Genomic DNA, 20,709 nt, shown 5'->3' with positions numbered 1-20,709 from the left:
TTTTTTTTCAATAAAAAAATTATATTAAAAAAAATTAAATATAAAAAAAAATAAGTGCCCAGATGACTGTGTTGTGGTACAAATATGGTGATTCTGATGTTGTGCAATTCCCCCTAAGGAACGTTTCTCTGAATTAAATACAAAGAAACTGTCAGACGACAAACTCTTGCATCGCATACTTCTCTGTTACTCCAAACATTTCTAGATCTGTAAAGCATTGCATCATGGTCTGTCTTCTTTGAAAGTGAAAGAATTTTACTACTTATACAGATTTTAATTAGCTGAACAGTCGTATAAGATGAAAATAAATGGATTAATTTTGAATTATCTCATTACAAGCTACCCAATATACATGCTCCTCTAATATACATATTGATAGTTGTTTTTTTTTTTTATCAAGGTTTAGTTTAAAATTTTTATTCTTAAAACTCAGAAGTTGTTACTGAGAGAGAAACCCTAATCAAGAATATAATATATGCAGTCATTTTAAATGCTTTACAATAACAGTTACTAGAACACTTAATATTTATCAGTAAAAATAAATTTTATTAGTTATTCTATCTTATTCAGAAGGAAAAAAACTGTTTAAAAGTTTAGTTCTCTTGGAAAAAGGTGGTCCATCAGGAATAAAGATAAACAAATACACTCAAATTGTAGGGTATGCAGTGGAGTAGTGTGTGCATACTATGATTTCTGATGTATCTGATAATGTAGTACAGATATTTTAGCTCTTTCTACTTTTAAATGTGTGTTTTATATTGAAGGAGAAGAATAACAGATATGTTTTAAAAAGGAAATTTACCAGATAAATTAACATGCATTGTATCTGCTACTGCTATATTAGAGAAATTAACACATTTTCATGTATCGATTCTAGGCAATTATAAGAAATTAGTCAGAAAAAAATTTAAGTTAATGGATTTTCTGTCTGACAAATCTATGCCTGTCTAGAAAAGTCATTGTTTCTCATTGTAGGGTAATTGCATTCAAACTCCTTTTATAGGTGTGTATGCACGTATTATAGAAAGCTTCTGCAGTAGCATTTTCTGTGTTTTCAAGGGTCTTTAGTGTCTCTTATCTCTCCTCATCCTCTCCCCTGCCTTCCCGTCTCACACCCCACTTAACCTTTCTTGCTCCACTATTCCTCATTTCCCCTTTAAATCACCTGCATTCTAACTCTGCTTCCTTGGCTAATTGCATTCAAAATGGTCCTTTACTCCTTTCTCAATTTCTGTGGGACAGCTAAGCCTTATAACCCACTCCATCCAGATGAAGGAGTGGACATGTCAGAGTCGGAAGCAGTGGAGAACTATAGCAAAACTGTTTCTGCACACAACAGGGCAGTTGTACATCTAAGCTCACAGCAGCCTTGACAGCATGCGCAAGACTTATATAAACTCATCAGGCAAAATCCCAGCACAGAGAAGGGAGGTGATCCCAAACTCCCACCCACTGTGGAAGCTGTTGGCAACTGATGTCTGCTAGAGAGAGAGAGTCAGCTTTTCCTCAAAGATGTGGCCTTTGGTGGGCTGCCCCTACTCCAGTGGATGCCACTGCACTCAAGCACATACTGGCAGTATTAAGTGGATTCAGTGGGCAGCAAAAAAAAAAAAAAAAAAAAAAAAAAAAAAAAAAAAAAAAAAAAAAAAAAAAAAAAAAAAAAAAAAAGAAAGTATAGGAAGTTGGAAATGAAGGTAGTAATGAGATATAAGAGAAACGAGAGGGGAGGGAAAAGAGGGGATTTGACCAAATATTATATGCATGTATGAATATTAAGTGAAGTGTTTTAAAGGTGCTTTCAGATTACGAATGAATATGTTTCCCCTCAGCCACTTCTTCAGGGAAAATACTGATCAGATTGAATCTTGTATGTATTACCATAAGCTCACCAGTTCTTGCTGGAAATAGCAGCATTGAGTTTAGACTTTGGATTCTGCCTGACTGAGATGGAAGTGTATTGTGCCTTTCTTATTCTCACGTGTGGAAGGAACATCTGGGCGATGTACATCAGGCACCGCCTTCTAGTTTGATTAAAATTGCTATGTTGGGCTTGGAATGACAGCTTGGTGGCACCCTGTGGTAGCTGTGGCTCTCAACGTGCTGGCTGCCCTCTAATTCCCTTTAGCTGCATTCCCTGTAGTGACTGTGCCGACTATTTATAAAGTGTCTATTCCTTTCTACTCTAACCTCTGTTTTCCTTCTCACACACCAAAAGCCCCTTTAGGGGATGACTTATTAATAAGCAGATCTACCAGACCACTCTGTTTAAAATACATAAATTTAATCCCATGTTTAGAATGGACCAAGGATACCTTTTTGTGTCTTTGAATGTTATGAAATATTCAAACTAATTAATTGTAAGTATATTAATGAAAAAAAGCCACCATAGTTATTAAACGATTTTTAGGAGTGACTCTATACCTGTCTTGGAAGCTTGTTCAGCTTCGGTCATAGCTGTATTATTGTCCTCCTATACCTCTTGTCTTTGTTCAGACTGCTCACAATTCCACACCTGTCTCTGAAAAACTGGTAATGGATGCTAAAGATCATCCGGAAAAGGTCCATCTTTCTCCCACCAGAAATTTCTGCTCTAGCATAGAATTTCGCCAAATGCTCCAACACAACTCTCTCAACACGCAGTCCATGCCCTACACCAGTACTTTCAGAAGCCCAGCTCATAGCGCAAGTCCTCAAGCTAAACAAGAAATAAGTTAAACGAAGGCACCCTAAGTTTGAATTTGTCTTATGTTGGAAACCACGAGATGTGCAGTTCATTTTGTCTTCTGTCAGAGTCCACCACAACTAGCCGGATCTGTTCTCACCTGGTTTTGTTTAAAAACTGCTCCCTAACCTGGGTCTTCTTTCTCTGTTAGATAAGGATGAATGCTCCAAGGATAACGGCGGCTGTCAGCACGAGTGTGTCAACACGATGGGGAGCTACATGTGTCAGTGCAGGAATGGATTTGTGCTGCACGAGAACAAACATGATTGCAAGGAAGGTATGGAAAGATGTAATTGCTTGACAATATCTCATCTCTCACGCGTGTTGAGCAAAGCCTGGCTTCCACTCGCTTAATCACATGTTGCTGCTGCTGACTATCCAAAGCTCAAAAACCTAGCCATTTATGGGCTGTGTGTAGATATTCATGGGATGCTATTGGACACCTCATTAGGTGAAACAAAAGTTCTGCACTTCACACACAGATGACATTAGGTTTACTTTGTATAGCAGAGAAGTTGCTACAGTGTCATCCGTTAGACAACATTTCTCCACATGGTTCTGCGTCTTTGTAGAGAGGCTCCATTACCCTGTCCACATATAAACCTGTCCAATATGGTTTACATTTGGTGTGCTATACCTCCCTGAATATGTCATACATTCTCTACATGAGCAATGCTCCTTTAAGTATCAGAGCTATCAGACACAGATGGTAGATTCTCTGCCATTTGGAGCCATAACCAAGAGGTTGGGGGAAAGCATACTAATATGACAATAACTTACTAGACTATCTCTGTCCCTAAGATTTTGTGAAGTGATTTTTAAAAGTAAGAACAAAAACTAGTTATGTAGTTCTTCTTTCTTCTTAGGGACTTTGCTGGGGGATTGCCTACTTAGATTGGAGGCCAGCTTTCCCTTAAAAAGAAAATTATTAAGACAAATTTTATAACTGTCATCATTAGTACATGTAGGTTGGAAAAATCTGTTTATAATAACAGTCTTGTGAGTAGGTGTTTGTATACATTTTAGAGTCATCCATAATGTCCATATGGACCTTCCTTTCAGATGGAATTCAGATGATATCCAGGATTTTTCCTCTTCTTTTTCATTAAGATAATGACATTGTACAGAATTAGATGCAAGCAAGAATTTTTGCTCTCTGCATTACACACAGGATGTTTATAACTTGGTGGGGTATGCTACTAATTCAAAGACTGGGACAAAAGGGCCAATGATTTTGCAGACATGGAAAGTAGTTCAAAGGAAAGCAGCTTTTACAGATTATGTGTAGAATTCATGCTCGGATGTGTTCCTGACAGTAGCTTTCTGGAACTGATTTTAGAGAAAACTTCCTATTAGACAGAATGATGTCCAGATATTCCCTACTGTAGCTTATTTGTATCGCCAGGAAGGAGGCTGAATTTCCCTCTACTTGTGTTGTATGGTGTGCACATTTCACTGCTTGGCAGGGAGAATCTAACTTTGCCATGGGTGGGTGTAGATCCTGCAGATGGCATGCTTCATAGGGCAAGGCCCAAACATAGGCAATAGAAGTGAGGACTCAGTCCAGAATTTTATCTTTTTGCAGAGATAGGCCTTGGGCATGCTAGTTATGTTCTCTACCAATTGAGGTTTGCTGAGATAGGCCTTGGGCATGCTAGGTGTATTCCCTACAATTGAGGTTTGCTGAGATAGGCCTTGGGCATGGTAGGTGTGTACTCTACCACTGAGATTTGCAGAGATAGCCTTGGGCATGCTAGGTTCTCTAACATTGAGGTTTGCAGAGATAGCCTTGGGCATGCTAAGTATATTCTCTACCATTGAGGTTTGCTGAGATAGGCCTTGGGCATGCTAGGTATATTCCCTACCATTGAGGTTTGCTGCCATAGGCCTTGGGCATGCTAGGTATGTACTCTACCACTAAGGTTTGAAAGCTGCATTTACAGCTTCATAACACTTGTTCTTCTTTTTTTAAAAATGATTTTAGAATATTTTTTAAAATTTCATTTTATATTCCAACCACAGTTCTCCCTCCCACCTCTCCTCTAGTCCCTCCTGATCTCCTCCCCAGCCCAGCCCCATATACTCCTCCCCAAAGGGTAAGAATCCCATGGTCAGTTGACGGAGGATCAAACCCCTCCCCACTGCATTTGTTAAGGCTGAGGATGGCTTCCCAACATAGAAAATGGCCTCCAACATGCTAGCTAATGCACCAAGGGATAGATCCTAGATTCCCAGCTCTCTCTCTCTCTCTCTCTCTCTCTCTCTCTCTCTCTCTTTCTATCTCTTCCTCCCTCCCTCCATCCCTCCCTCCGTCCCTCCCTCCCTCCCTCCTTCCCTGCTTCCCTCTCTCTCCTGCATTCCCCAGTTGAAAATCAAATTTTCCTGTGAGAATATAGAACGTCCTGGGAGGTCTTTTAGGAAAGGTGGAAACTGTCATGACAGCAACAGGAATTATCTTAGTTTAGTTTGGGGGATTAACTCCAGGGCAGCGCTGCAGTGACACAAGCATCTTATCTATGTAAGAAAGAATCTCCCCAATATCAAATGATCTGCTCTATAGTGACACCAGTTGTGAGAAACATAATGTTATACCATGGTGATTTGCTGGGAGTTCCCTTCAGGGTTAGCAGCAATTTGCCTTTTTTTTTTTTTTTTTTTTTACCTTAGTGCTTCATTCCACCAAATGATGGTAACATAGGCATTCAAGTATACATTTAAGTATAGGAGAGAGAAGATACAAATGCATGAGTCCCAGAACGGTTTAGTAATGCTCGTTATCTATAAGTGATGTTGTGTAATGATGCAACCCATTGGCTTTTCTTTGTGGTGAAATATTTTGCTCAGACCCAGTGTAGACCTGGTTGATTTGCAACCTATGTTACCCAAGCCTGAAATGTCTGATCCAATCATTTAGAATAGAAGCTCGCTTTCCTCAAGGCACTTGTGGGGTTTGTGGCAAACATATAATTCCAGTGATTCAGACTGCAAACACGGCCTGATTATGTTCAGCAACAGATTTCCCAAAGCAGATGAAAATGGTAGCAATGATTGGTGTGATATTTGCTAGCAATGCAGGGAAGACATTCAGCAAGGCAGGGGGAGCAAATAGGTTGCTTGTTTTCTGACCTAACTCTGCCCTGGATTCCAACACCAACTGATACTGCTGTTATTGGCACAGCTGAGTGTGAACAGAAGATCCACAGCCCAAGTGGCCTCATCACAAGTCCCAACTGGCCAGACAAGTACCCGAGCCGGAAAGAGTGCACCTGGGAGATCAGCGCCATTCCTGGCCACCGCATCAAATTAGTAAGTGACCCCTTCCTCTTATCCTTTTATTCAACTGATTGTCCATGTCTTTTCTGTCTAGCCAACACAGAAGGAGGAAGAATGTTTTATTTAACTGAATTAAATCAATTTTTCATGCTTTCCTTTCTACTTACAGAAAATAAATGCTTGATTTTTCAGATCAAGGTGAAAGCCATGTTCTCCAAAGGCCTCTTTAAAAGGTGTTATTAAAGTTGCCATAAACTTTAAGATCTGCATCCTAATGTTACTGGTAATTATATGTACAAATGGGAGAATAAATGAAGGAATAAAAACAATAGAAATTCATCTGAAAACAATAGACTAATCTTTCACCTAAAACAGCATAGTGTTGTCTTCTGAGTGTATAGATTCTATTTGCCGCATTGAAAAAAAACACACTTTAAAAAATAAAATCAAGCCTGGAGATCATGGCGCATGCCTTTAATCCCAGTACTCAGGCAGCAGAGGCAGGCGAACTCTGAGTTCGAAGCCTGCCTGGTATACAAGAGGTAGTTCCAGGACAGGCTCCAAAGCTACAGAGAAACCCTGTCTCGAAAACAAAAAAGAGTTTTGCATTGTCATTTGTGGGATATTAATTTACACAAGCTATGGCTCTTAGCATGAAAATTTATAGATCTTTATATTATACTTATTATTGTTTCAACTATTACTCTGTATGACTAATTCAAATAATGACTATAAGTTACTCTTCTCGCTGATTTTCTTTGAGTCTTGCCTGGTCATCAAATGATAGTATTGTTTAATAGAGCATAGATTCCATGTATTATAAACTCCAAGAAACCAAAGAAATGAAGAATATGGCAGTGTAATTACTTTTTTACACACTCATATATAGAGGTAGCTTGCAAGGCTTAGATCACCTGATCTAGGAGACGGTACATTAAAGAGCAGAAATACTTGAGAAAGATATTACTGATATGAAATAGTCCACAAGACCAATCCATCCCAAAGGTGTATTTTAGCACTGACCTCTGTAGACTCTTCCAGTTAGTTTTTTTTCTATTTTATCTATAAAGTGACATTATGGGAGCGTGGTACTATGATGACATCAGAGATGGTGACAAAAGAGTCATCGTCCTGTCACGGAGTTCTTTCCACGTACCATGTTTGTGACAGACCTTCCAAAACCATCACTCCCCAGTCACTCCGAGAAAGGGTGTTAGGTGCTCGAGATGCCAGGATGGCATGCACTGCCTGCCCTGCACTTACTGTCATGCTCCTGTCCAAGGTGCTGATTGACAGAACGCTTCTTTGAACCCCTTGGTGCTTGTTAGAGAGCTACGCAGATAGTGGTGTTGGGAATATGGTTTATTTCTGATTGCATTCATGTGCAGAAATCAAATTTCTTTTAAAATTTTATTTCTGATTGTGTAACCTTTCTCTTTGAGCTGACTTGTTTTATGCAATGCACAGAATACACATAGCTTCACTTTTGAAAAATATTTGTTGAACATAGAGTTCTAAGTCAACTGTATTTCCTTTCTGTACCTTTTCAATATTGTTTCCATTGCTTTTTATAGAGTTTGAAGTTTCTTACTATTTCATTGAAGATTTTGTCTTTATTTTTTTATACAGAGTAGTTCTTTTTTTGTAGTCAGCTTCAAAATGTTCTCATTTAAATAAAGAATTTGAAAATAATGTACTTAAGTTTACTTGCATGCATTTAATAGTCTTATTTTGTGATCCACACTTTCCCATAAACTTCTTTGAATTTTCTTCATCTGTATGGTGGCATCTGCCATTCAATTCAAATATTTCTTCACTTAACTCTTTTGTAATGCCATGTCCCTTTATCTGGGATTGAAATGATATAATTTATATTACTCCACAGCTCTTAGATGCTTTTAATTTTTGTCAGTTGCATTTTGGCTTGATTAATATTTTTCCTTTCCTGAATATATATATATTTTACAATATATTCTGATTATGGTTTTTCCTCTCCCCCTCCTCCCAGATCTTCCCCACTTCCCTTCTAATCCAAATCCTGTCCTTCTTCCCCTTTCTCGGTGGAAAACAAACAGGCATCTAAAAATAATAATAAAATAAAATATGATAAATCAAAAAATGAAGTAGAATATGGCAAAACAAGCAGAAGAAATGGAGCCAAAGAAAAATCACTAGAAACACATACGGGAGTAGAGACACACATTCACAGACATGAAATCCCATAAAAACCCAGAACCAGAAATCATAATGTCCTTGCAACAGACATGTAAAGTTTAAAAATACATTGACAAAGTATTATGGGACACAGAACCTCTAAAAATGCCACTTAATTCAGTTCGGTGTTGACAATCACTACTGGGCTGGGCATGGGTCATGCCCTTAAGAGAATTTTATATACCCAGTGAGACTCCACTTGGAGAAAACTCAATTTTCCTTTGTGAACAGTTGTTAACTGGAGATAGCTTCTGGGTTAGGGATGGGGGAATGTGTCCACACTCCCTCCTAGGGCTGGGACCCATGTGTCACAGACCCTGTGTATGCTGCTGTAGTGTCTGTTCACAGGGGCATTGATCCTGTTTAGAAGGCCTTGTTTCCTTGGTGTCCTCCATCCCTTCTTGCTTTTGCAATCTTTCTGGCCCCTCTTTCTCAGTATTCTCTGAGCCCTGAGTGGGGAAGATTTTTTCATGAAGACATGTTATTGAGGACTGAGAGTTCTACAAAGTTCTCTCAATCTCTGCACAGTCTCTAGCTGTGGATCTCTGTATTTTTTCCCATCTACAAAAAGAGAAGCATCTCTGACAGTGGCTGAGCAAGACACTGACCTAAGAGTATAGTGTGAATGACTGCCATCGAATTAGCTTAACTTTTAATGATTGCTTCTTCATTTCTTTTGTATTTATTGAAAAAATTGTTAAGCATTATTTGTTTTACTATTGTGTATAGTATTAATATTTAACTCATGGTTATAGTTTACATCTCTGTTAGTCTGTTGGATTTCCATAATAAAATATCATAGACTGGATATCAAAATATTATATATCAAAATTTATATATCAAAAAATTATGTAAGTTCTCCATAGTTATGAATACTTAAAGTCTAAGGTCAAATTGGCTGTATGATTGGGCTTGCTATGTAGTTTTTTGGTTGACCTCTCTTCTTGTCCTTTAAATGCCTATCTTTTGGATGTATTTTCACAGTTTTGTTGTTGTTATTGGTGTATGTGTGTGCGTACATGTGCATATGTATATATGTAATAAACTTGATATGTTATTGTGTGTGTGTGCTTGTTCATGTTTAGAGGTGCATTTGTGAATGTTTTACACAGTCCACATGTGAAGATTAGAGCACCAACTTTGGGTATCAGCCCTTGTCTTTCTGTTTTCTTTAAGACAGGCTGTTTTAGCTGCTGTGTATGCTGAGCTAACTGGAAAGCAAGGTGTAGGAGAGCATCCTGCTTCTGCCTCCCATATTCCCAGGAAGCTAATGTGTGCACTACTTCATCTGGCTTTTAAGTGCATTCTGATTATTGGCACTCAAGTCATCAACCCATGCCATAGGTTCTTTTCCGTGAGCCATCAGCTCAACTCATATTACTTCTTCTATAAGTTAGGAGAAACTGGATTCTCTTCACTGTCTTCCAAGGATGTCTGCTCAATGCCAGTAGAGCTTTACTCTTTTAACTACATTTTACATGCATCATCTTCCTAAATGCCTCATCTTTACAACTAGTTAAAAATTTAGTCAATCCCAGAAAGGTGAACTTTCAAAAAATGCCCTTCCTATAAATGGCCAAACTGGGTTAATTCCAGAGAAAATGTGACTTACTACAGAATTTTACTACTATATTTTGTTCAAGAACTATATTTTAGTTCTAGATTAATCCATTGAATCAATTTTGTTTGTTTTGATTCAGTGCGTGTGTGTGTGTGTGTGTGTGTGTGTGTGTGTGTAAAATGAGATAAGGGCTTGTTTTTTATTTCTATACATATATCTGGTCATTTTAGCATCATTTATCAAAGAATCCAAATTCTTTATTGTGCATTATGGACATTATCATAAAAAATAAGTTGAGCCGGGTGGTTGGGAAACACACCTTTAATTCCAGCACTCAGGAGGCAAAGGCAGGCTGATCTCTGAGTTCACAGTCTGAAATCAAGAAAATGTCCTACAAGCTTGCTTACAGTCAAGTCTCATGGTTTCTTAATTGATGGTTTCTCAATTAGGAGTCCTTTATCCCAAACCAGGTCAGTCTATGTCAAGAGAACACAAAAGTAACCAATCCAACCTGGTGGGAATGGTTTTCAGACACAAATTTCCCTAAATACCAATTTATTCTCTTACAGTAACATCGTTCTTGTAATTCAGAGGTAAATTTAGTTTCCCGGTTAATAAAGAATCTGGCTAGAGTTGAGCCATTTTTTCTTTTAGTGGTTTCTTACCAGTTCTGCACTGATACTAAGAACGTGGATTCGTGCCCAGTTGTAACAGACTGATTGAATACTCTCTCATGAGAAGCATGAAATCAGAAAGCTTGATAGCTGCAGTGACAAGAACTTTCAGGGTGAGATTGTCTGTAAACATGAGAAGGTGGCTAATGAAAGAATTGGCAGGTGCAATCAAGCATCTAGACACCAACTGAGCCACTTCTGCCTCCCAAGCACTGGGTCTACTTTATTGTACTCCAGCCCTGGAAAATGCTAAATTCACTTCATAGCACGTCCTCGCTTGCTGACTGACTGCTTTACGTCCTGCACTCTAGGATAAATAATTTCCACTACTGACTTATGCACTGATCTTCTCTACACAGTACCGATTTACAGTGAGATTCTTGCATTGTAGTTGATCTTAATTTTTTTTGTATTTTTTTTTTGTAGCTTTTGGTTGCATGAAGTGAACACTGCTCTCAACTCATAGTGATCATAATAAACAATTTCATCCATATTTGTATTAATCTTTCAACAGGGTGCAATGGGATAACTTGTAGAGAGAGTGTCCTCCTTCTCTTCTCTTCTCTTCTCTTCTCTTCTCTTCTCTTCTCTTCTCTTCTCTTCTCTTCTCTTCTCTTCTCTTTCTCTCTTTCTCTTATTGATCTTTTTAATATCTCTATTTCTTCCTCTTGTTTCTGTAAATGGAGGTTTCTCTGTCCTGTACCATCCCATAGACACTTTTAAATAATCATTCAGAGGCTTAATATTAATTACAGAATGCTTAGCAGAACAGCTCAGGCTTATTACTAACTAGCTCTTACCTTTAAATTTACCCATATTTAATTAGTCTATGTTTTGCCATGCATCTTCTGGCTTTACCTATGCTCCAATACATCTTGTTCCTCTGGCAACTGGCTGACAGATCCTTGACTAAGCCCTTCTCTTCTCTTTATCTCTGTTTGTTTCTCCCCTAGCTGTACTATGCCTGGTTATCCGTCAATTCAGTTTTTATTGTCAACAAGTGAGAGCACCATATATTCAAAGCATATGGAAGGGTTGCCCCACAGCACACTTCCTACTTAGTATAATTGCTTCTATCTTGTTTTCTATTCCAAAGTCAGAAAATGGAATCTAGTGTAGTGTGGAATATTTAAACTATGTCGCACAATCTCAGAAAGAAAAAAAAAAAAAACACACACCCTTTCTCATATGTAGAATCTAACCAATAATATATGTAAGCAAGTATATATGGGGGCCAAGTATAACACGAAGAAAAGGGGAAAATATGAAGTGATTCAGGACTAAATGCAGGCAAGGGTCACAGGTTATGAAAGAGGATGTAAAACTAATGGCTTTTCTAGTTCTAATTCTGCCTTAGTTTCTGGTTTTGGTGGTGGATAAGTGAATTAAAAAGCTCCAATACTAAAAATATAAGATTTATTGTGAAGCTCCACAGCTTCCTTTCTGAATGGCTAGTCTGGTTATTTTTGGACTATGATGTTTTCATTTGTTTGCAAGTTTATTTTATAAATCCGTAAAATTAAAAATAGTTGAATAGGCTGCTAGCCTGCTTAGTCATTTCATATCATGTGAGTCAGCCTTCTGTATCTTGACGAGCTCAAAATGAGAAAGGTTATTTTGGTCCATAGTTACAGGGGTGAGTCCATGATGGATGGGCTGTATTATGTGACGTGTGACAGAGAAATTCATGATAGGAGTTCAAGATTCAAGGGATTCATCGGACAAACACTGCACAGCTCATGGTCATATGAGAGGAGGGGCTGAAGGAATTAGCATGCCCATAGTGAATGACATAAAGACCGTCTGTTGAGTCATTTCTTCCAGTATCTCCACCACAGACCAATTTTGTGTCTCTGGGGCAAAATCTGTGACATACAGCATTTGTAGGATACCTGAGCTCTGTGCAGCATAACAGTTACACGGACATCTCGTGTTTACCCTTATGCTTGTACTGGGGTCAGATACCATGTGACGTCCATTTTTAATGATGTACTTTCTGGATTAATCCCCATGTTTGCCATGGACAGGTTTTATTGACAGGTGATTCGTTCTCTAGAGAAGTTTCGGAATGATGCGTTGCTAGTGAAAAGTTTCCTTCTTCCTAAACAGGCCTTCAGTGAGTTTGAAGTTGAGCAGCATCAAGAATGTGCGTATGATCACTTGGAAGTTTTTGATGGAGACACGGAGAAGTCGCCAATCCTCGGTCGGCTATGTGGCAGCAAGATACCAGATCCCCTCACAGCTACTGGGAATCAAATGTTTCTTCGGTTTATTTCTGATGCCTCTGTTCAAAGAAAAGGATTTCAAGCCACTCATTCGACAGGTCAGCCATTTACCTTTGTGCTTTTCTTCTTAGGAAACACTTATTTAAATTTAATTTTTAAATTTGCCTGTAAACAAATTTTTTAACACACACACACACACAACACTCCACTATTTTTCTCTCTTCTATTACTCTTTTGTGTTGGGTATGGGCATGTACATGAATAGAATTACATGAAGTCATAAGTGTAGCTGGCCTTCTAGCTTCATTTCTGTTGCTGTGACTTTGACATAAAAAGTGACTTTGGGGAAAGAGAACTTTGACCCGCAATTCCGCATACTTCTCATTACTGAGAAGTCAAGGCAGGAACTCAAAGCAGCTAGCTACATTCCCACTTGAGAACAGAGAGACGAAAAGCATGCCTACTTATTCATGCACAGCCTCCTCTCTAGAGTTAGTCAGGCCAGGATCCCCTATCTAGAAAATGGTGTAACCACAGTGGATTGGCTTGTCCAATATCCTTTAACAGACAAACCAAGAGGTCAACTTGACCTAGGCAATCCCTCGCGGAGACGTCCTTCCAGGTGATTCTATTTTGTCTCAGGTTGCTAATTAAAAGTAAAATGTCACAACTGGTAAAAAAAAATCCTATAGAAATGTGTTATATGGAATATTTGGAAAACTATTCAATACCTATGTTGATACCTTTGCAGGAGTTGAAGATTCATAGAAGAAATGTAAATCAACAAGCAATAATAAAATTATTATACTAAACTTCAGTTTGATTTATTAACAGTATAAAATGAGGAAGTAGAAACACCTCTAAATTCCTGTGTAATTAATTTTGTGACTGATTTTAGAAGCTTCACTGGCATGTCACCTTTAAAAGATAGGAAGCTGAATCTTGATATTAAAAATATTATTTCATTCATGAAGCTGTTTTTTAGCTAGATTTTGCCTTAGCAAATGTCTTGTTAAGGACTTTTGAATTTATTTTTTTAACAGATTGTCATTTCCCTCTAACTTGTTATTTGGTGTGCAATATGATTCTTTTCCCTAATCCTTAGTTTTTGCTGTTTAAGGAAAAGTTTACTTTAGACAAGTGTAAATATGTAAAGTTAAAATAAATAATATGAAATTATTCATACTCTGTGGTCAATCTAAATGTGTTCCATAACATAATCTAAGTAATGTTACCTTTTTCCTTTCAGAGTTTGTGAAAAAAGTTAATCATAGTTATTTGTAAAGTCATTGAGCTTATACTGGCACCTTGTGGCCATTCTGAGAACTGAAGGTTTGAGACTATAGTGCAATGTAAGAGTAATGCACGTTCATTCCCGAAATAATTTTAAAGCAGAATTTGTCATGTTCTCTTAGTAATTGCTTTGGTTTCATTTAATTTTCCTTTACCAATATATGTGCCTTAGCTTCTTCATTTTACAATATTTTTCACGAAGTTTTTTATTTTACTGCATAATCGATTTACTCTTTAGTCTGTGAGAAAAGGAATTTTAAGATAGAGGTATGCTATACACTATTAACTATTTGACTCTTAATAATACTATTTAATTATTCCTCACACAGTTATTAATACTATGGCTTTAGGAAAACAGTCTATAGACATTGCCTATTAATTTTCTATACATTTGTTATTTTACATATATTCCTGTTAACTTGCCAGGTATTCAAGGTGTGGAAAAATTGATGTTCCATTACCTCGTTAGAATTTTCCTGATGAGTCAGTGGTTTTAAATGCATACACACATGCACACACACACACACATATGTGTGTGTGTGCATGTGTGTGTATGTGTTGTGTATCTTGAGGTTATTGACAGTTGTAAAACCCCTAGTATAATTTGTGACTTTTACCCGTGTACTCTATTTCTTATCAAATATTTAATATACATCAGATATCTCAAGCTACCTTAGGTCAACAGTATTGTCTTCATTGTGCAGACGAAACTGGATTTGTGGATGATTGATTAACTACAGAAGTTTGTAACACATTGTCTAGCCATGAGTTTACTCCCATTTTGACCATCTCCAAAGCTAATACATTCCTCTTTAGAGGATTTTATCAATTTAAATCTCCAGAATTGAGACAGAAATGAATGCAAACTGTCATCACTACTTGAAGCAGTAGATAAAGATTGAATACTGGGTTTTAATTACATAAATGGAAGGCCTATTTTATTCCCTCTTTTCAGTTCACATCTACTCAAATATCCCCGTGACTAACCTCATTCAAACGTTAGAGTGAAAATGGTTTCAAGCCACTCCAAACAAGAGAAATCTGGAGCTAAACGTGAAATGCCAACTGAAGCAACACAGAAATTGGTGGCAATTATCAATAGAATCCTTGGTTCCCCACTTCTGCTCATTTATTCTGATCAATACTCCTGCTATGGGTTCATATTCGCCTTTCCTGTTACTTATAAACTTAGACTTTCAAATAATGAGCGATCTTGGAGCTTTCTGGCTGGATTTCGTCTGTGCTGTGCACAATAGCCCCTCCGATAACCTAGCCTCCTGGTCCACTGCGGTACTCATCTCCTTGTGCAGCATCCTATCTTTTAAGTTCAGTTCCATAGCTTTCTACCAACGTGTATTTTGGCATTTGCTCCAAACAACGGGAAATTGTCAAATATTAGGTTGACTTGAGTTTGAATAACGAGAAAAAGTAAAAAGCAATAAATCGCCATCATGATATATCTTATTTTATGATGATGAATTTCTCCCTGAGCTTACAAATTTCATACCACTGGTGTACATAATATCCAATGTTATTTTAAAACTCTTACCTGGTAGACACTGCTTCCTCTATGGGTTTAAAGATTAAACCATTGTTTTTGTATTTATTAGTATAAACAGATTTATGAGCACCAAGAAATGACTAAACCTGGTGAACAAGAATAACTGCCCCCCCTTTAGCACTCTAGATGGTTCTCAAACCTCACATTGTATCAGGTGTAGTAAAACAGGAATTGACAACTTTGTTATGTTTAGGTTCATAAGCCTTCAAGTGTCTTTTCACATTTTGTCTTAAAATTTTACTCTTAACTCTCCTTCCAGTCTGAGACTGACAGAGGAGTGCCTCTGAAGCAGGCCTTCCACATAAACACCCTCCATGTCTCTGCCACCCGGAATCCAGTTCTTCCTGACCCATAGAGTCATTGTAGTTAAAGTGCTGACAGGTTTTAAAGCTTGGAAACCATGTCAACCTATCAGTTACATAGAACTTTGATAATAGGTATTTATTAAATCAGAAACTTCAGCCCACTGGTTCACGTAATTATACTTTGAAATCAGCTATATTTTTAAAATTCTTTTATTATCATTTATTCTTAATCTCTATCTATCTATCTATCTATCTATCTATCTATCTATCTATCTATCTATCTATCTATCTATCTAAACTGTTTGGCCTGTATACATGTATGTGTACCACATGCATGTCTGCTGCCTGTTCAGGGTAGAATAGGGTATCAGATGCCCTAAAACTAGAGTTACAGAAGATTGTGAGCTACCTTGTGGGTGCTTGAAATTGAATCCAGATTATCTAGAACAGCAGTCAGTACTCTTAACTACTGAATCATTTATAGCCCTAAACCAGATATATTTTTCACATGGTGTTTTACTTAGTTTTCTTAGCGCTGAGGGTGGTCACAGATGCTGGGAAAACTCTCAGGGGTTGGCAAACTTACCTTCCCCCAACATTATTGCATCTCATTCTGTATCACTATGTTTACAGGTACATTTGTTGGCAGGCATTTGGGTCTCCTGATGCTTCTATTTAATATCTGTTATAACAAATTAGGGGCCCTGACCACAATGAACTTCTAAACAGCTTCTGGATCACCTCTTTCTTTAAATTAGACAAGATAAAAGACTTTGCTATCACAGCTCAATTTCCTTGATGCATTTTCCATGGGTGACAATCACATCCCAAATGCTGCATCTGGAAAGAGGAGTCAGAGGTTGGTTACACCCCACATGGAAGTTCACCAAGCTTATTCATTTCCTTTTTCTTTTTTTGAACAGAGTGTGGTGGTCGATTGAAGGCAGAGCGCAAACCCAGAGACTTGTATTCCCATGCTCAGTTTGGTGATAATAACTACCCAGGACAAGTTGACTGTGAATGGTTGTTAGTTTCAGAACGAGGCTCTCGACTTGAGCTGTCCTTCCAGATGTTTGAAGTAGAAGAAGAAGCTGACTGTGGCTATGACTATGTTGAAATCTTTGATGGTCCCAATTCAAAAGCTGTGGGTCTTGGTAGATTCTGTGGATCTGGGGTAAGTTCATCACCTACAGATTTCCGTAGTCAATTTCTCATAAATTAGTGGCTTGTGCATATAATATTTACAAATCGGAAACATTCTTGAAATAATTATTCATGTTGTATTATTATCAACGTCTTGACAAAAATAAACATGACTCTTCTTTCTTCCTGTTTCTCCATTTCTATTAAGTTTACATTATAGTTCACAAGAGTAGATGAACTTAGTTGTTCTAGTTTTTTGTCCCTTTCCATATTCTAACTTTTCATTGTGCAATAAATATTCAAATGCTTAATAATCTAAAAACAACATATCTTAATACACAGCCTTGTCAATGTTGTTTTTTCCTAAATTAAATCATAAGAGAAAGGAAAGAAAAGTCATATTGCTTCAGATGTCATTCTCTTCTTTAGAAATCCCTCTGGTCAGAGCACCAGGGTCAGCTATTCATGCTGGTCCAGCCATGCCGAATGCTGCTCCACTCTTCTGCACGCACAGATGAAGTTCAGAGACAGACAGTGGGGAGGTCACATGAGACAATGGAATGAGAAACACTTATGGTTTTCCTTATTTCCCTGGGACTCACTGCACTCAAATCAAAGCTCTTCTGAATGTGTATTTTGCATGAAATGACAATAGAGACAACTTTCTGGGTGTCAACACCTATTTATGAATTAAATAATAATAATAATATCAAAGTTGTACCCAAGAAACACTTGAAACAAAAATATTCTTTAGAATTAATTTGATCATTAAAAGAGGGAGAAAGGAAATATTTAGATTCTACAATTGGCTCAGTTCACAATAAGCACTTAAAAATAAATATCTCTTTACTGTTTTGTAATCTCTGTTGTTTACAATATAATTCAAAGGAACATGAATTAAAGGTTCTTTTTAAATAGACCAGGTTTTAGTGGAAATTCTGGAGTTTAGAAGTGAACTAAAATATCCTTTATGAGATTTCAGTATTGCATTTTTTTCCTAAATGTCATGTGAAAAGAAATTTAGCATCACTTCTTTCCTAGGTTCTTGCATGGACTGAATTATTAAAACATGTGCATAACATGGATGAAATAATTTCTTAGTCTATGATTCATTAGTTTCTGTTTCATTTGCTTTCTTTTCAGCCACCAGAAGAAATCTACTCAATTGGAGGTGCAGTATTAATTCATTTTCACACAGACGACACCATCAACAAGAAAGGATTTAATATAAGATACAAAAGTATAAGGTACCCAGAGACTATGCATGTTGAGAACTAATGCGGACCCTCTCTCAGAACAGAAAGGAATGAGTATAAAAAAAGAAGACATTTTTAAAATTGACACTATTAGTACAAATGTTTTATATAATGAGTTTGAACAAAAGAGAACCGCAAGACTAGAGTTATCTCTGGAATGAAAGCGAACTTTCCAGAAAACCAGGAGGTTTGCAAGTCATGCCTGGTGATTAATAAAGGTTGTGGAAGGCTATCACATGCTTCAAGGAAGATTAACAGCTTGAAATATATGCCTCACACTTTGGACAGTTTACTTCAGGGGCTATGATTCTCTGGAGTGGTTTCTTGACTACTTTTTCAAGATCTGAGGACATACAATTATCAAACAGATCGTAACTTGGAAACCTACTTTTTGGGTATTAGCAGGTTTGCTTAGACATTGTTGGTCAGTCCCAGTGTAAACCAAATCCATGTAAGGTGATGTGGAATAGCGGTCTTTGGAAGGTGGCTTGTCCTTTAAATGTAGGTGTGTGTGTGTGTGTGTGTGTGTGTGTGTGTGTGTGTTTGTGTTTGGAAACTGGAATATTTCATCTTCATTATTTTCAAATGTGGGCCAGCTTAACCTCTTCATAAGAATGATTTTGTGACCACTTTGTTGAATCCATGTCATGGGAAGTCTGTAGTGTTTGTAATGCAGTTAATCTCTTGATATCATATTCATTACTGAATCACATCCAGTTCACTAGTAAATTCATTTCTCGTTGGGGAAGTACTGAATAGTCATACCAAACCCAAGAAACCCAACATGTCTTATGAACCTTTAAGGAAAACTCCTACGAGGTGTGTGCAGCCATCTTCCAAATGACTGCCTGTATGGATATTACTCCAGTTACTACTGCTGCTGCTATGATCTTTCTCTTATTGTTTGTGTGTTGATGTATTATTGTTATGGTTATTGTTATTGTTGTTATTACTGTATTTAAAAATGATCAGATGAAGTGGAAGCAGAGTTTGAGAGACAAGAAATCGCTCTCCCTTTTTGTTCTCTTCTTGAGATTCAGTTTAAAAAATACAATATTGGGTGGAAAACGATTTGTTTCTGAAATGTTTCCTATGGTGCTATTCCATAAACATTAAAACAGCAACAACATGTTTCTGACCTTTGAGCCAAATGCCTGTATACTCTGAATGCCTCCCTGTATGCGGCTGGAAAAGAAAATTACAGACTTTTTAAATATATCAAGAGTGTATCATGGCGAGAACAAAGTTTGTCCTGTGGAACAACTACTTCCAATGCCTTAGAATTCGTGCTCATAATCCATCAAATCTGCGTAAAGGCACACCTCTTGAAATGTTGGCCATCAGAGCATACGTTAATCACCAACTCCAAAAAAAATTCATTTCCATAACAATGACATTGGATTCATATAGATACATTTGCGTATGTACATCCTAACCTGCTTTGTTGTAGAAAATGTAATTTTAGGATAAATGTTTTGCTTTATTGCCCTGTGTGTTTTTTATATTAATGTATGTATATGTGAGACTTTGAGTGAGTATGTCTGTTAGAAGGTGAAGCGCTATGGGTGGTTGAGAAGTTTAATTCTGTGTGCCAAGCTGTGCTAGAACCATGTTTGAAGTAGCACCCTATAAAGTGTCATAGACATCTAATGGAGAGTTCTAATCACCGTCAGTCCCCTCAAAGAAAGGTTCCTTCCCTTAGATGATCTATTTTGAATTTTTTTTATGTTGCTGTGCAAAGGAGCATTTTTTTCTCAATTGTCCACAAACTCTCATTGTCCGGGAAATAAAAGGGGTAATATTTTGTTATTTTTACAAAATTAAACTCTGCATCTAGATATAACACTTTATTTCTTTTCTCAATTTTCCCTTGAGCAATCTTTTTCTACTTATGACTTGTAATATGTAAATACAGTTTTTGAACCAACGTTTGGATCTCATTGAATGTTGCCTTCAGAATATATATGTGTTGCCTGGAATGTGGATGAGCCACTCAGTGGAGATGATTTGCTCTGATAACTCCTTCCATATTTTATCACTCATCCTCATCTAGCTGAGATATGCCCACAATGTGGAAGAGGAGAGAAAAAGACACTCACCTGAAAGTGTTTTGCACTGCTCAGGGCCTTGTGTAGGCATGAACCAGCTCCTAAACTCCATGCCTGCTACTCGTTAGTGACCGCTGAAATAGACCATGAGGTGCAGAAAATGAGAGCTAATGATAGGTTGCTTCCCAGGATAATAGATGAAGGTAGATGTAGAAACTCAGTCTGTGTGCTATCAGAAGTCTGTGCTGACTCTACAACAAGATTTGATCCCGTTACACATGAACAGTAGGATTTTTAAATTATGAAGCATTTCCCCACAAAACAAATTTCAGGTGCGAATTAGATAGTTTGTGGTTGGTGGTGACGTTTTCCTTTCGGCAACGGCATGGAGACTAGAATGTCAACTGCACAAAGATGTCCTTATGCAACAAAAT

At 37.4% G+C, this 20,709-nt stretch overlaps 1 protein-coding gene across 2 annotated transcripts in view; it reads left to right on the top strand.

The window, feature by feature from the left end:
• The window catches only part of Tll1 (tolloid like 1), a 178,868-nt gene extending 158,714 nt beyond the window's left edge, over window positions 1–20,154 (top strand). For both annotated transcript variants that reach the window (XM_050138702.1, XM_050138703.1), the window contains 5 exons: window positions 2,874–2,999; window positions 5,901–6,028; window positions 12,554–12,767; window positions 16,752–17,002; window positions 18,115–20,154. In XM_050138702.1, the coding sequence (XP_049994659.1) occupies window positions 2,874–2,999; window positions 5,901–6,028; window positions 12,554–12,767; window positions 16,752–17,002; window positions 18,115–18,249 (854 nt within the window). In that variant the 3' untranslated portion in view covers window positions 18,250–20,154. The remainder of the gene's footprint in view (window positions 1–2,873; window positions 3,000–5,900; window positions 6,029–12,553; window positions 12,768–16,751; window positions 17,003–18,114) is intronic.
• The last annotated feature ends 555 nt before the right edge of the window (window positions 20,155–20,709 follow it).

This window comes from Alexandromys fortis, unplaced genomic scaffold, assembly GCF_014885135.2.
Source record: "Alexandromys fortis isolate MF-2015 unplaced genomic scaffold, M_Fortis_MF-2015_v1.1 scaffold_11, whole genome shotgun sequence".
NCBI lineage: Eukaryota > Metazoa > Chordata > Mammalia > Rodentia > Cricetidae > Alexandromys > Alexandromys fortis.
This window is presented reverse-complemented; position numbering and strand designations above follow the sequence as displayed.